The sequence below is a fragment of the Scatophagus argus genome, chromosome 21 (genome assembly GCF_020382885.2).
Source record: "Scatophagus argus isolate fScaArg1 chromosome 21, fScaArg1.pri, whole genome shotgun sequence".
In the NCBI taxonomy this organism is placed as follows: Eukaryota; Metazoa; Chordata; class Actinopteri; family Scatophagidae; genus Scatophagus; species Scatophagus argus.
In genome coordinates, this window is record NC_058513.1 from 2,985,193 (window position 1) to 3,002,156 (window position 16,964).

A 16,964-nucleotide genomic window follows, 5' to 3' on the forward strand; every position below is an offset into this window, starting at 1 on the left:
TGTGAGTCGCAGCGAGTCGCAGCGAGGCCATGCACCAGATGGTGAAGTCTTGCTACACGGCTGCTGATCCGCCCATCAAAGCCCATTGTTTCTGTTTGTTCAGGCTTCAAAGGGAATACTGGTCAGTATGGAAAACCACACAGTCAAACGCTGCAGTTTGCCAAAGGGCTCTGGAAGGCAGGTATTCATCTCTGCGTAGTGAAAACTTTATCGGGAACCCTGCAGAAACATGTGCATGTGAGAACAAACAAGCTGCTGGCTAAGTGCCTGAGCTGAGTTGTTCTGAAAGGATTCGTTTGAGGTGGGTGTACATAATGATTCAAATGAAGATCATCAGAATGCGTCAGATGGTTATTATTAGATAAGAAGCTTGTTTCTTCTAGTCAGTTTTTTAGTAACAGGGAAAAAAAAAATCATTAACCGAAATGGATTTTGTGAAATGATAATGGACTTTGAATGGGCTTCTTGTAAACTGTTACATTTGAAAAAGACTGTACAGGAAGGCGGCACGGTGGTGCGGTGGTTAGCACTGTCGCCAGGTTCGAGTCACAGTCTGGATCCTTCTGTGTGGAGTTTGCTTGTTCTCCCTGTGCCTGTGTGGGTTTTCTCTGGGCACATTAGGTTAATTGGCCACTCTGCATTGCCTCTGGGTGTGAGTGTGTGTGACTGTCTGTCGTTGTGTGTCAGCCCTGCGATTGACTGGCAACCAGTCCAGGGTGAACCCCGCCTCTCGCCCATAGTCAGCTGGGATAGGCTCCAGCTCCCCCGAGACCCTGACGGATAAGCGGTATAGAAAATGGATGGATGGATGGATGGACTATACAGGAGCATATGCTCAATACTCATTGTACTTCACCTTTTTCAAGAGTGAAGCAGTCAGCAGCCTTTGGCCAATTAACACTTCACTTAACCCTTTCCCAAAGTGTGACTGTCCAATCACATCTTTTCATCCACAACTATGCACTGCAGAGATGTTAAGCTTTGGGTTTTTCCACATGCTGTAGCTGTCCAGCTGACTCTAAATAAAGATGGACAACATGAGGGCTCTGAAAAAGTCCAAATGTCAACTTCACTAAATTTCACAAGTTTCACATTACGTCGTCCATAAACATTTTTGCCCGAGTCATGACAGAGCTTCAATAGTAGTGATGGTTGTCTAACAATAATGACAGTCATAAAACTATGGTATTTTGTTCTCATTGTTCTGATTGAGAAATACATACCAAGAGTTTAAAGTTGGAACACGTTCAAAAATATCAACAATAAAGCATAAAATCCAAATATTTAACCTAACGAGCCAAAGTTGGTCAACATAGAATGAAATACCCTTTTCAAGGATTTTTCAGGTACTAGCTAGCCTACCTGCTGTTTTACACACAAGTGTCCTCGATACGCATCTGTGAGGATACATTTTTGCCAGGGACGTATAGCTTTAGCCTCAGTCTAGCTCATAGCCATCAAGTCAATTTAAAGACATCATTCGCCAGGGATTCTTATTTTAAAACAAGTCAGCCGGAGACACTGAAACGTTTTGAAACGACTCCTAGAGTTACTGTTAGGTAATAAAATCTGCCAATGACATTTTCAGTGAAACTGAGGTTTGCCAGCTAGAAATGAGAAGCTTGCTTTCATTCACTAAATACTGAGAACTGCGACAGCAAATCTGACACTTGTATCACCGTTAACTGCATGTGTGGCGTGCAAGAAAAAGATATGGTCTAGTAAGCTCGAGTAAGTGAACTGAATCAGCTTTGCCTAACAGTCAGGTCACATGGTCTTGGGTTCATTCGTAAGAATTCGTGATATTGCCTGTCATCCTGAACATGACATGGCAACTCCATACCTGTCTGTTAGAGGAGTGATGACTAATCGAGGTGTGTTGCCCAGGTATTCGTAAGAGTAGAGGAACTGTGCATCACAGATGTTGGCAAAACAATGCTTCTCCTTGTCATCCCAACGATGTCTCAGCTGGGAGAGCCACACAAAGGCCTGAGAATTCTCCACCTAGACGAAAAAAAAAAGATTAAGTACCAAGGCTTGAGGTAAAGCCAGGAATAATCTATGCTTTTCCTCCCTCTAATTATGGTAATGACATACCTTGCTTGAATATTCTGAGTGCATTACTCAGTGGTAATAGCCTCTCAGAAAACACAGAAGCAATCACACCTTCTGCATAAAAATTTATACAGTACGGATTCTTGGCCAGATGTATCCACCGTGCTCTCCCTCACCTTCTGAGCAATCATCTTGGCTACCACATCTCTGGCGTGGACATCTATGGTGCAGATGGTCATGACTTTCTGCCGATCACCCGGCGTAAGCTGCCCAATCAGCATGGAGATGAGGGTGTTGAGCTGGGAGACCTGCTTCCTGTAGTACTCCTTCATGGCGTTGTCATAGCCCTCCTCCAGACGGGCGAACGCCATGCCCACATCAGACGTCCACCAGATCTGAGTGCAGGTAAGTGCCACCTGAATCAGAGCAAATGAGAGACAGATTCTATTGAAACATATAGCTGATAAAACGCAGGTGGGTGGATTGTGCATGTGGGGTTACTCGGATTCTCTTTAGTTGTTAACTTGTTTCCAACAGAAATAAAAGCATCTAAATATAAATCAAATATATGAACTGAGCCAACTAATGAATATGTATATGTCCATATGTTTCAGGCATAAAGCTGGCAACCCATTGCCCATACAACCCAGAGTTTTCTCTTTACAAAGCTTTGGAAGCTTTGGATTGAGATGAAGTTTATATTTGTCACACATGGCTGCTTTCGCTGACCAGTGCAGAAATACAGATCAAAGACCACGTTTTTAAAGTCAAGCATAATTTCAACTAACAATGGCAGGGAGATGTCCATATGTCACTTTTTAGAATCCTATTCTGTTCCCCTCCTCTGTCGGCAACAATAAGTAGATTATTGAAGGAAAACTCTTAGTTTAAGGCCTAAAAATTGTAGAACATGGCTGTGTTAAATATGTAGTATGACATCCCTATCACTGGACATTATCAGATAATATTTAGTCAAAAGTTCAATCTCCAGTCACAGAAAAACCGACTGTCTTCCACAAATCGGAGTATTTGTGAAGGGAATGGAAGACGCTCAGTACAAGATTTATTTAAAGGCTTTTGCAGCTGTTTTTCAGGAGCAGATGTGAGGCATTCTGCCCCAAACACATGTGCTGTGTTTATCAAGCCAACGCAGCATGCTGGAGTCACAGTTTCTTGTCAGCTGTTCCGCTCTCCCCTTATCTCTCCAGAATTTAGGAGGATCACGCACATAATGGAAGGAGACATGTTAGCAGAGGTTTATTATGCACTAAGGTCACGCTATTTGGATCCATCACTTTTGTCGGAGGGACTGTCACTAATTATTACAAAGAAGAACTTGAGCTATCATTAATGAAAACAATAATTACTGATTACTGTAATACAAAAAAAATCGGACAACATTGTGGTTTGTGTTCATCTAACTTGTATTTGAACTTGATCATCAATGAACTGCATAACCGCTTCAGACTACAATTACATTTTTCTGTTTTGTTAAGACATTTAGGACGGTGTGTGATTCCAGTTTTACTTGTACTTTTGATACTTAAGCACATTTAACATCACATACTTTAAGACTTTCACCCAAATATGTTCACTTTTATTTATTTATTATTTGAGCACAATATCTTTACTTTAAATCAAGTAAGACTTTTACACTAATATTAATACCCAAGTCCACCTCTGCTTCCTCCACCTGAACTGCTCTCTCCTCCCTCTCTGTACCTCGTGCATATTTTGTGGTTCTTTGATTAGTCTTATACTTCGTCTCCCTTTTGTTTACCACGAAAGTCTTCACTGCCTCCTAATGTATTGATGATTGCATATATGCTAAGGATTATATCATAATCCGATTAGTATTATTTTGAATAACAGTAGCAGTTATTCTCAGGTGTTGGCCAAAGTAAATATTTGTAGTTAAGATCACTGCGTTATTATTCAAAGCTTAGGAGATCTCACCACTGATCTAATCCTATGAGCTCTCCTTCACCGGCAGAGTGCGTCTGGAGGGCAGTATCAGGATCAGTCTAGGAGCTGGCTGTGTAATGAGCTGCTGCATTAGGAACTCAGGCACTGAATGCACACAGAATGCATACATATATTTGCACCGTGTTCTTTGCAAACCTGGTCCTCAGCAGCAACCTTTCTTACAGGTAAGAATAATAATTTAAATAAATAATTTTAAATATGGATCGTCCTAACACACTACTTCTTGCTGTTTCTGCTCTACATACCTATGAGTGTGACTGCAAACTGTGTATCAGTAAAGCATCAGTGAGTGTGTGCACTGGACTGAAATATCTTGATTATTGCAACAGTCTATCTGATCTTGGATCAGGCCACTAATGTGAAAAATCCCAAAAGTGAGTGTTGTTAGATAAACATGCATCCCTCGCTGAGTCTGTGTACCTGAGCTGGGTAGTCAAACAACCACTGCTCTCTGGGTTTGTCCTCATAGGCCATGACGGCCTCGGTCATCTCATGCCGAACCGTGGAGCGCATGGAGTCCAGAACCCGGTTCAGCCACATCTCCACCTTACACAAAACCCCCACAAAAACCAAAGACAGATTCATGAATACAAATGTAGAAAAACATTGCAACCTGTGTCACATGAGCACCGACGGGCTCTCTTATCAATGGACCCTAATGAGGTCATTAATAAGCATTAGGGTGGAAGTGGAGGCAAATACTATGGGACGTAATGGAAAATTAATGGATTTATAGGCTTTGATATGCAAAACCCAAGGGGCAAAGACAGACTCAATTTCATTTGTCTCCTTTATTGTATGACTGTGATATCTTCATTTGATATATATTTTCTTCCACCGCAGAAAAGGGCAGGTAGGTGAATTCATCCTTCTATCAAATCTATAGTGATGCTGTCAGCAGTAAGTCTAGCAAAGATAATAAACGTTTTTTAAGCATTTAGTCACTGAAGTTATGATAGCACAATTTTAGAGACATAAATAAAAGATTACGGGGCGTATTTTACCTGTCCAGTGCAGTCACAGGACTGATTAAACGGGACATACTCCTCCTCTTTGCTGTACATGCCCAGACCAGTCTTAGAAGGATTCCCCTCTCCATCTGCTTCAAATCGCATCTTAGCCATGTTGTCAAACAGCTTAGACAGATGCTTCTGGACCTGTGCAAACAAACAGACACATACAGCCCACTCTCAGTTTACACTCAGCTCACGCTGCCACTGGTATTTTCTTTGCCGCCGTGCAAATAAATAACGTTTCATTACTGTTTTTCGAAATCGTTTATCGAAAGGCAGGACCCATGTTCTGCGGCGTGCCTACTAACTTCTTCTTAGAGAGATTTAGTGGCAAGTTGTGCTTAACCAAGATTTACTTCTTCAAGGTGGAGATGCATAAGACAATGTCCTGATCATGAAGGCTGGAACAGGCTATAAAACTGTAAGGGACATTGCCTCTGTGTGGACACTTTGGGTACTACAGAAGTCAACTGCACTCAGCAAAGGAGCTAGTGCAATCATACATGGTTCTAGAAAACTCTCAAAAGGTAACTAGTAGGAAGTGCTGCTCAAAACAGCCTGCTAGCCCTCAGGTAAAAATTAGGAGAGCCACCTGATGTGGGTTGGTCCCATTAGACAGAATGTCCAGCAGATCAGCAGAAGAGATGAAGTAAAATCTCGGGAAAGCCAGGCGTTTGGTGTCCAGGTATTCTGTCAGAGCTTTTTCACATAGAGACAGCCTGTAGAGAAATACACAGTCAATGTGTGCATGTGTCCATGTGGAATAAGTAGAAACCCTGTATGAGGGTGCCCTCCATTAACAGAGAGAAATCTCACCTGCTCTGGATGTCCTCCAGTTTACCAAACAGACCTGGTTTATTGGTGGCCTCCACTACGTTTGGCGTTTGATGCACAGAGTTTGCCAGCTCTTTGAAATCGGCATCAATCCCTTCGAAGCGCCTGGAGTCCTGCGGAGGATTTCATGAGGGGGACCAGCCAAGGGATTTAGGTTCCCAAAGGGAAGAGGGGAGAATCAGAGGTTTAATAGCAAACATCTGGGTTTAAACACAGCCCGAACATCAAGGGAGCAATTAAAAAGTCGTGTAATCTTAGCTCCTAAACTAGGAGTATGAGCCAATTAATGCATTCTTAATTAACAGCTATTACAGTCATGCCATCTGAGCTCATACGGCAATGACAAGGGTGCAGGTTAAGGCCCGCATGCATATGAGAATGTCTGTGATGTATACCTGTAGAGCTATAATTAGATGTGTGTGTGTGCATGTATGTGATTCTATCTATTCGGGGTGTCACCTCAGGCATCTGTGAGCGGATGTCTTCCGAGCCAATGAAGATGCTTTCCAGGTGAGTCCACGTCCGCTGCACCTCGAACCAGATGGAGATGACAGAGTCGGCCACGGACAGCTTGCTCTGCCAGGACGACACTTCATCTAGGAAGTGGGCAATGTACTTAGACGACATCAGGTTCTGCAGCTGCACCTGGTTGTCTTCCAGCGTCTCGATCAGCTCCTCGTCAGTGCGCAGCAGAGGCACCTGGGTCCGGTGGTGGGGCTCATACTGGAACTGCATACCTGGATGGGATCAATACACACCATCAATAGGTCACAAACTCTGGATGGCAGGATGAAAAAAAAAAAAACTCAAGCCGAAAGCAAAACAGAACGCTGGCACTGACTAAAGCAGAGTCCCCTTCCTGTACCTGACCATGTGGAGTTGAGTTCAGAGAGGACTTTCTCCATTCCCATCTCTTTAACAGCCTTGTCCACAATCCCTCTCACCTCCTCTTCAAAGCAGTGTAGGTTCAGCTGCAGCAGGTCAGCCAGAGTGGTTTCCTGCTCAGAGAAAAGCCCATTAGAACTTAACCCACAATTGATATAGCCTGCATTATATAACCTGATAATATTAGTAACATATTAGTGCTGAGCACTTGCTGTGATTGCTCGTTTCAGTTTAACAGGACCCACAGCATCATTTATGCGAAGGACGTGAAACCAGCCATTACAATCAGTGATCGCTACCTACCAGCATGATGTGAAACAATTCACTGTTCAAGCCCAAGCTAGTGCCACAAAAAGTGCTGTGAACATGAATCAAAAGATTACCCTCTCAGTGGACTGCCTGAACTAATAAAAATAATCCAGGTACAATGCATGACAGGCTATTCGACTGAAATTTTAGGAATATGCTATCTCTTTAATTTTAAGACAGTAGACAATAAAAATTAATCAAAAAATGTTTTCAATTTCATTTTAAGAATATAAAGATGAGAACTGTAGGTTGTCTTATTTGATAGACAAACATCAAAGGAGAGGTAGGTTACATTGTGGCAGCTTTAACCGTCTTTGCCTGAAGGCCTGCTGCCTTTAATTTGCTTCTATAAAGGTGGCACATGTTTGCAGGTGACTAAAACAGCTCCCTACTGCGGAGTATCTGCAACCATCTAAACGTGAAGTGAAGTTGTGAGTAAATTATTACCACTAGTTTCACAAGACCAGTTTAGTTTCTTCATTCCTGGAATACATTTTGTACAGAGTAAACAGCTGTTTCAAAAAAAAAAAAGTAAATAAATAAATAGAACAAAAAGTACAAAGAGGCCCAGTGAGGATGCAGAAAACAGCCTTGTGCGTATCCCGTCTTCAAGTTAAATTCTTAACACCACTGCTTAATAAAAATAAAGGTTTCAGCAAATGTACAGCTTGTAAATTCAAACCATAATATGGAACTATTTACCCCAACCCATGAACAGAACTACATCATCTTTAGCCCAAGAATAAATAGGAAACCTGGTCCATGATGAAGCGGACTCCAGTAGCAGCCATTAGCTGGTGCCAGTGTCTGGCTCGTATGGCCGGGTTTTGGAGCTCGGCCACAGCCCGCAGGGAGATGAGGAGATTTTTTACCCTGCTGTCCAAACCTGTGAAGGCCTCCCACGCTCGAACCTATCAGAGACAAAGGCCAAGAATCAACACAAGAGCTTTTGAAGAGGACGAGATAGCTTTCAGCTGCAGCTCAGGATTTCATTTTAGTTTTATTTATTCCAGTGAAGTTAACATTCATGTATCTACAAGCTCTCTCCTTTCCCTAACAAACTGTTTCCTTGCCTCTGAGCAATGATCACTTAACGTTAACTTCCAAATGACTCTTGGCTAAGCCCTGCCCCTTCACTTTAGGGGTCAGTGGGAGTCCTGTGGTAGACCCTTGATCTTAGGAGAGTGGACAAAAGCAGTTTATCAGCTATACAGCTAGCTAGCTAAATATGTCAGTGTTAGCGCCATGAGTTGGTTGTGAACATTGTCTTCAGATTTTTTCATGCCACCAGCTTACATGTTAGAAAATATTTACTTATATTTGAAATATTTAAAAATAGATAATTAATGGCTACGGCTGTTTTTCAAGAATGCAAACTTCACCAAACACAAAAGAGAGCAGGACAAACCACTATCATTAGCTTAAAACTCCATCCAAGACCGGCTTCTACGCCAGTTTTTATCATGTATGTGGCTTTTCTTAGGTAACATGTTACCCCACAAACTAATGTAGTTAGTTAATGATATGCTCTTTTGCCTTGGAAGTAATGATCCATTACTACTGTAGAGGTAAGCTAGCCACATGTGCTAATAGTTACAGGTTATGAAAGCGCAAACACAGACAAACACACTATTTAATCACAAGTTTTCACTTGTGTTTTTTGGTTTTGAAAAGGCCAAAAAAAGACACCACCTTTTTAACTTCTTAAATTCAGATTTCTCGTGCAAAAGAGAGATAATGCACATCTTTTAAACATAAGCAAAATCCAAAGTATGGCAGGGCTGCTGTGCCTGGTTACATTTACTATGGGATTATTAAGGGATAATCAATGTTCAGAGGAGGACTTTAGTGAATGGTCAGTTGCCATTGGAAACTATTTATTCATCTTGTTTCAAGATAAATTTTTTCCTATGCACCTTTTTTCAGCCTCCCACACCTTTTAACCCGAGATACATTACACATCCTCACCTCTTTATCCAGCCCTCGTATATCTTTAGAGAACCGTTTGCACTCCAGCTCCATGTCCTCCACATGGATTTCTGTCCAGGGAGTTGTCTTCCACGCCGCCATGCTGGATTCCACGATGGAGATCATGTCCCACAGCTCCTTCAGCAGGCCCACCTCACGCCTCAGGGACGAAGGAAGAGTGGACAAAGTGAATTACACCAGAATAAAAAGTGGAACTCTTCAGATACTGTGAATGTAAAAGAGAATCTCTGCTATAATGGCTCATTAGTTTCAAATCTGGCACAGGCTTGTGGTATTTCCCCTTTCCAGCATTGAGTTTTACCTGCATTGTCGGAGCTGTTTGTACTCAGACACGGTGACCTCAAACAGGCTGGCAGACTCCACCAGAGAGGCCATTACTGCCTCCCGCTCCTGGATCTGCCGGTGGAATGAGTCCAGCATCTGGTAGGGGCTTTCGCTGTCAAACCTGGTTGAATGCATGAGCCCACACAGGCACCCATCAAAACACACACACACACACACAAACACATTTGCACAAGCCTAGTATAAATCAAGCTGTGTTTAGGTAATGAAGGGCTGCACTTATGCCAAACCTGACTTGGCTGCAGTGTAACCACACCAGAGTCTCCAGCGCTAAATGCACACTGTGACAATTAACAACGACTTCCATGACATTAATGGGAAAATAATCACCAGGTTATTAAGAGACCAATTACATACATAACTAATCTGACAATTAGACATTTGACGAAGCATCTCCACCTATGAATTAATTATCATTACGTTAAGATTCAATTAGCCTTGTCGGATGTGAGAGCCTCAAGATAACACTTCAAGTGAGAAGGCGGAAAGGTGACATTCTTATCTTTTCCAAGCTACTCTCAGAATTTAGGGAAGGAAACTAAACAGCCAGTTGTTATTCCTTCATTGGCTAAATCTGGAACACTCAAACCAAACAGTAATTAAATATTTTACAGTCATTCTTAATACTGCTTATGAATCAACAATTAATTAATAAAAACAACAATTTCATCCCCCACTAAATAATGTAGTTGTCAACAGACATCAGCTCATATTAAATGTTTACTAATGCTTGTCTATAACTTGCAATTCCCCTGTGAAGAATTCATAACTGGTGTAAGCACAAAAGATTAATGACTTACAACATGATATTACAGATGCAATCATATAAAACATCGATGATAACAGCAAAAACTTCATCCACTAATGAGGCCCTTAAGTCACAGCTGAACCACTGACTGTATGAATAATGGTGTCCTGGTCTGAAAGGTGAAGGCTGACTGCATTAAACCTGCATTCTTTGTAATGACCAGCAGGGGGCGAGTCCACTGGTTTCAAAAAGAAGTCTGATTGTCTGTAAGCTTATGAGAAAATGAACCTACTTCTCACTTGATTCATTACCTCAGCAAACTGTTTATTATGGTCTAGAGTGGATTGCACAAAGTGCATCGAATGGAATTCTGTCACTTCAACTATTTTGTATAGAACTGCAACTAATGATTCTTTTCATCAGGGATTTATCTACTGATGATTATCTCCATCAATCGATTAATTGTTTGGTTTGTAAAAATTCTGAAAACAGCAAGAAATGTTGGGACATTAATCCAGAGCCCAGAGTGCCACCTTCATACTATTAGTTTTGTGCTACAATCACACAACAAACTCACACTTAAGAAAGTGGAGCCATAAAGTGTTTTCACACAAAAAAATGACTTGAGCAATAATCAAAACAGTTACCAATCAATTAATTACCAATTTAATTTTTATACACATTGATAATATAATGTCACTCCACATCTGTTCATGTGTGTAATCATGTATCAGTGATTATGTTTACAGCTATAGTATACTGCGTATACTCCATGATCACTATGATCACTAGAATGTTTCATAAAAGGAATTATCGCTGTTAACAGGTACCTTAAAAAAAAAACCTACCACTACATTTTATGTGTTGGTTGTGGGTTAAAAATGATGCAAGAGGATGTTAAAATAAAGTCTACCCAAAGAACCTTTTCAAGACAAAAAGCAGATATGTGTTCCACCTGAAGGGCCCGTTGTTGCGAAAGTGTTCCCTGAAGGTGTGCTGCTCCACATCAAATGAGGCACACTTTCGACGCAGGCTGGCCACCTCGATGGCCTGCAGAGGCGCCACCTGCTGTTTGATTAACACCGCATGCTTTCTCACATTGTTCCACTTCTCTGGCAAATCCTGCAGACCGACAGATAGATAAACAGATAGATATAGAGATAGGGAGGTAAAGAGAAGGAGATAAAAGTGAGGCAGGCAGGAGTGACAGATGATGAATTGCCAGGAGGAAGAGAAAAGAGACAGGCAGACGCAAAAACAAAGTTAGAGGATTGGCTCTGTCGGAGCCGAAAGAAACAAAAAGGAAAAATAAGTGCTGGTAAAAAGAACCTGACGTGACTGAATATCAGTCCTCACCTCTAACTGTTTATAGACCACGTCAGGCAGCTCCTGCTCATAGACCTTCAGCAGAGCGATGGTTTGCTGCAGGGGCTCAAACATGGCATCTGTGGTGTTTTGTCTTTCTTTAACAGCCAGCAGGTGACCCATGACTTCCACCAAGCCATCATAGTCACCCTCATCCACCTGCTGGCTCAGGCCGGCCTCAGCCACTCTGATAAACGTCTCCAGATCTGACAGACTGGAAACAGCAATTGTCATCAAAGGGACACTCATTAATTTGTCGTTTGAGGTGTAAAATTGGTACACTGAGTTATGCGTCACAGGGAGTATTACTCAGCCTGTGAAACCAGATGTGTAATCACTTCTGTGGCAACGAAGAAGTTTTGAGAAGTCAGAAAAAATAACCCCTGATGATGTCATCAGGGTTATCTTAGCCTGGGGACCATAAATGTTTAAAATATCTAAAACTGCATTTAATAGTCGTTGTATTGTATTCCAATGAATACAGCTCCAAAAAGGATTTGCACACCTTTGTGTTCTGTTTTTAATTACACTTTAAGCGGCGTTCAAACTATTTTGGAACCCAGGTTGTAGTATTGAAGACTTGCAACTCATTCAATAGGGTTCATCAGCTCTACTGATGTAGATAAATATATTATGATTTGGCATTAATATACGCATGGTATGACCACCTCGGCCCTTCTACAAATGTGCCTTTCACATGTCATTTAGATTTCAGTAATACACTTAAGGATGTAAAGAGTAACTTAACATCATTTCAGTTAATTTACCTCTCACTTGACTGTAGTTACATAAAGGTCTGCTCCATGGTATGCTATTACTGTTGTGTGTGTGTGTGAGCACACTCACAACAGCATGCTAAAATGTAGCGTAACGTTCCAGTCACACCAAGGAAGGGCACAGCAAATGGTATCAGCAAATCATAGCAAAAGAGGCAGCCATCAGTGCTCAGTCAAGTGGTGACTCCTCACAGCTGAAAAACTACAAGCTAAAACACTAACCCGCCTGGAAAACGCAGTGAGAACAGCCTAGTGCTAGTCAGCCCCAGATGCTCTCCAAGTTAGCTTGGCCATTCGTCTGACAGTCTCTCAGTCTGATCATTCAACGTTCACCATAAAATAACTCATTACAATTGGTTTGTGCACGTTTGCTCCACTAGAGGCCGACTGCTGTGATTTCATTGAAATTGACTGACTTTATGACTTAAAAGCTAGAGAGACTAGGCCTTAGCAGTAGCTCAAGTACAGAAGAATCTTGAAGTCAGTGAACTGAATCAGTCATGCAAGTTACACACCAATGTCTATCTAAAGTTTGCCACAATGATCTGCTGCTCACTGGACTTCACCTGTTAGTTACATGGTCGATGAGGTGCTGTTTGAACATGAAGCTCCACTTTTTGATGATGTTGAGCAGGGCACCCTTCATGTTACGGCCATCCACCCTCATCCATCCTTGGAACACATGCACCGGCTCCAGACCCTGCACCTCCTCGTAGATCTTCTCATACCTACGTAATGATGACAAACAGATTTCCATCATGTAATTACAAACTAAACCAAACTCAACTGCTTATTTTAACTATTCTTTAAACTAAACACTTCACTCAGAAAACAAAAACAGGATTTTAAATCCTAAGTCAACAACAGGAGTTGAACATAAAAGTGACCAGAGATAGAAATTTATGGACACACAAACATATGCTTATGCTCCTCTTGACCAATACCTACCTGTCCACCTGCTCTCTAAAGTTATCTAGGGTTGGCGGGCTCTCTGAGACACTGTCTTCATGGTAACCCTCTGTCTCTTGACTGCTGAGAACGTGACCGTACAGCAGGAACTGACGCATGAACTCCTTCCTGTCATCCACATACAGGTAGCTGTAGTGCTCCAGAGAGTTGCGAAATTCACAGCACATTGCCATGACGCCCTGCACACGTTCCATGAGGAGATGGCGCATGTCTGCCAGATCAGCCATGTCCTCCATGTCAGCCTGAGGGGACACGTGTCATATTCATGGGAGTGATCTGGATTTCACTTACTGCAAATGAAAAGGAATTACAAGTTATAGATGTTGGGGGCTTCATCAAGCCTGTCAGTACCTGATAGTGGGGGAAGGGGCTGTGCTGGGCGAGGCGTGGCACCAGTGAGGAGATTCTGAACACATCATTGATGAGGCTTTCTACCAGCTCAAAGAAACTGTCTCCCACCCCAAACTCCAGAGGTGGAGTGAACACCATGTCAGGAACCTTGAGATCGAGCTGAGCCTCAAACAGAGGGGCCACAGACGCTTTCTGGTCTGGAATCAAAGAGAAGAAGGAGAAACGGTCAAACATACATGTACAAAAGATTAAATTTAATACTTAGTTTTCAAACTTTCAGCAAATATCTTCCTCAATCCGGACAACCTACTACTCCAGAGCGCTGCCCATATTTAGTGTTGTTTGTAACAGTCTTTTTAAAACTGCTCACACAGAGCAAGAGAGAGAACAGACACACATAGATCGGAAGCAGGAGAGAAGCCCTTCCCTGCACATCATCACACCATGGTCCGTTTAACTTCATTGTTGCAAGCAGAAGTGATGCCCTGCTCATCCAGGAAAATATAAAAAGCTTTAAGTTATAAATCTGTGAAGTTTTTATTAAGATCAGCTATGCGTAATTAGAAAAGAGCTAGCTGACTGGCAAAGAGAAAGGTACATCTCCTGTGAACAGCGAGGCTACTGCTGGCACGAGAACTGATATATCATGGCGTTTCTGCCTCCTGTGTGTCCTTGGACTGCTGTGTGTCCCCCGCATTAGGGGACAGCTGTGCTGAGATATGTGCAGGTCAGTTCTCTACAGAAAAGAGGGAGGAATACAGAGGCAGAAGAATGTGTAGAATAAGGAGAAGAAGAAGAAGAAGAGGAGGAAACACACACAGCAGCAGCATGGCGACAATCCACTATATCTTGAACCGCATCCCAGTCCATCTAAACTGGATGACGAAACTCCTGCCAACAAGCAAGTCCAGACTGAATTCACGTCTACAGCCAATGCAGGCGGAGACCCAATTGACATTAAAACCCCTGAGGATGTGTTGTTAAGAAGCTGTCCAAGTCAGTGCTGGCTGGAGGATGATGTTTTTGGTGTACAGTAGAAACAGTGTAGCAGGGTGCACTTATTTGGATATTATGGTCAGGTCTGGCAGCAACATTCTGGCTTTGAGACAACAGTAGTAACACCACTATCACTACAGCACTGCTAATGGAAAGTGCTTTCTTTTAGAGAATCCATTTGTAGTCACCAGTGTTATCCAGGAAGAACCTGAGTGAGCATTCGATGCTGTTGAAGAATCCATCGATGACCATGTCGTCGACGTAATCCACGTAGGCCTTCCACTCCTCAGAAGTCGGCTCGCCTCTGAACAGCTCCACGTTGCTCTAAGAAAGGACAAAAGTTGACACGCTGAATCATCCATGCCACATTTGACAATTGCTGCAAAAATTTCAAAGAAGATCATTAACTGCTGACTTCATAATAACCTTGTAGAGTGATGAAATGTGAGTGAAACCTCAAGATAATTTAACACGTCAGACAATCAGGAAGTCTTTTGTCAGCCACCTTAAGCAGGAAATGGATCTTTTCTCCCGAGGACCGTATCAGGCTGTAAAACCTGTCCAGCCTCTCAGCCCTGTCCTCCAGGCTCAGCAGTGCATCTTTTTTGCCATCCTTCCTGTCAAACATCGGGCTGGCCCAGGACTTCATGCAGCTCTGGATTTCCTCCACGTTGTCCTTGGTCCTCTGAAGTCGGCTCTCCAGGTCACAGACGGAGTCTCGCACCCCCTGAATGTACTGCCAAACATCTACAGGGGAATGAATGATGGAGATGGGTGTTTGCTCAAAAAGATATTATAAGAAAAAAAAAAAAAAGAAGCTACAGCCGAAGTGTGTAACTAAAACACCTTTCCAGAAAATGAAGAATGTCTTGTGTGTGACTCTGATTTATATTTGTTTTTGGCCATTATATTGCTCGTTTTGTCGTTGCATGATCATCAAAACTAACAGAGCTTTTTGTTTCTTGTAATATTTTGCAGTGTCTTGTATTGCATTGTCTTTCTGTGATATCCATATATGCAGGGCGTCAGTGTGGATCTGTTGAGGCCGGTAGGATTGAATGGGATTCTATGCTGTATCTTCTGATAAGCTGTAAGCACGCACACACGCACACAGACACACACGCACAACATAAAGCAGAGAGCAGACGTGCACAACTACTGTATGTTCTGCATCATCGGATGCACTAGCTTGTATCGCAAACACTCTGTCATTTTTGCCACCTTCCTCTGAGAGTCGAAGAAAGCAGAAATACGCCTGTCAGCACAGCGTCAGGCAAAACTTATCGATATCTGAACATGTTCCCCACTCATGTGTTTCAAAATGTAAAGCATCTTTGTTCATATAACAACTGCCCTACAACTGAGAAGGATGGCAGGAATAACCAGGGAGGAGTGAGGGAGGAACACTCCTACCTGTATCATATATATCATATATAAATATCTGCTTGACTGTTACATATTGTTATTCACATCTTATACCTTTATTCACTTATTCCAGAGAATGAGATGAGAAGATTATTGTCAGTCTTCTTTCTGTGTGTTTACTTGGGTCAATAATCCCTTTAACAGCAGGTAAGCAGGCACTTAAAGGTGTCAAAAGCTATACCTGGTAGTTAGTTACTCAGTTAGAGTCCTGACCTTGGCTGTTCCAGTTCAGGCTATCTTCTGCCTTTTTGAGCCGAGCGTCGATGTCCCCGAGCTGGCCCTGAACCAGCGGCTGCTCCACGTCGAGCACCGAGTGCATCACCTGCAGCCAGACAGCAGGACGGAGAGACAGAGAGACAGAGAGAAAGAGAGAAGGATGCGATGTGATTTTCAGCTCCCATTCAGCGTGTTTGGAAATATAACTCTAATATAACTTCTGTGTGCCCTTCCAGAGGCCACACAGAGGCCCAGAGCATCAAGACAGGATGTCATCCTCATTAGAGTCACTCTTTCTGGATCGTTCCATGTTGTGTGACTTAATTGGACTTGAACTTTTGACTACCTGAAGCTGTATTTTTAATATGTAATCATCTCATTTAGGGAGCTGCGATACGTGTGGCTGAGCATTGTGGGAGTCGTCCTCGGCGAGACTGAGTTAATTACATCAGCGATGACTCCTTTATTGTTTTATACTACATTATTAAAATTGCCATTTTGCCCCCATGCCCACTTCCCATTAAGGCCAACAATAAAACTAAGTGTGTGATAGTATCTGCGACAAAGATAAGCATATTTCATGCATTACATTTCATTAAGTAAATACACACACAATGCAAATCCTCATTAGCATAATTTGAGAATAAAATTCTAATATGTCTGCTTATTAGCTTTCTGCATAAGGCAATCAGTGAGTAGAATGCT

General features: G+C 42.3%; 1 protein-coding gene across 4 annotated transcripts in view; it reads right to left on the bottom strand.

Moving 5' to 3' along the window:
- The window catches only part of dnah9 (dynein, axonemal, heavy chain 9), a 120,214-nt gene that overhangs the window by 88,995 nt on the left and 14,255 nt on the right, over positions 1 to 16,964 (bottom strand). For all 4 annotated transcript variants that reach the window (XM_046376223.1, XM_046376225.1, XM_046376224.1 and 1 more), the window contains 19 exons: positions 16,257 to 16,365; positions 15,124 to 15,365; positions 14,807 to 14,942; positions 13,623 to 13,819; positions 13,251 to 13,513; positions 12,869 to 13,030; positions 11,518 to 11,740; positions 11,117 to 11,283; positions 9,373 to 9,516; positions 9,051 to 9,210; positions 7,838 to 7,993; positions 6,754 to 6,886; positions 6,348 to 6,625; positions 5,871 to 6,001; positions 5,647 to 5,773; positions 5,046 to 5,198; positions 4,462 to 4,587; positions 2,232 to 2,471; positions 1,844 to 2,004 (listed from right to left, as the gene is read on the bottom strand). In XM_046376223.1, coding sequence (XP_046232179.1) covers positions 1,844 to 2,004; positions 2,232 to 2,471; positions 4,462 to 4,587; positions 5,046 to 5,198; positions 5,647 to 5,773; positions 5,871 to 6,001; positions 6,348 to 6,625; positions 6,754 to 6,886; positions 7,838 to 7,993; positions 9,051 to 9,210; positions 9,373 to 9,516; positions 11,117 to 11,283; positions 11,518 to 11,740; positions 12,869 to 13,030; positions 13,251 to 13,513; positions 13,623 to 13,819; positions 14,807 to 14,942; positions 15,124 to 15,365; positions 16,257 to 16,365 — 3,308 coding nt within the window. The remainder of the gene's footprint in view (positions 1 to 1,843; positions 2,005 to 2,231; positions 2,472 to 4,461; positions 4,588 to 5,045; positions 5,199 to 5,646; positions 5,774 to 5,870; positions 6,002 to 6,347; positions 6,626 to 6,753; positions 6,887 to 7,837; positions 7,994 to 9,050; positions 9,211 to 9,372; positions 9,517 to 11,116; positions 11,284 to 11,517; positions 11,741 to 12,868; positions 13,031 to 13,250; positions 13,514 to 13,622; positions 13,820 to 14,806; positions 14,943 to 15,123; positions 15,366 to 16,256; positions 16,366 to 16,964) is intronic.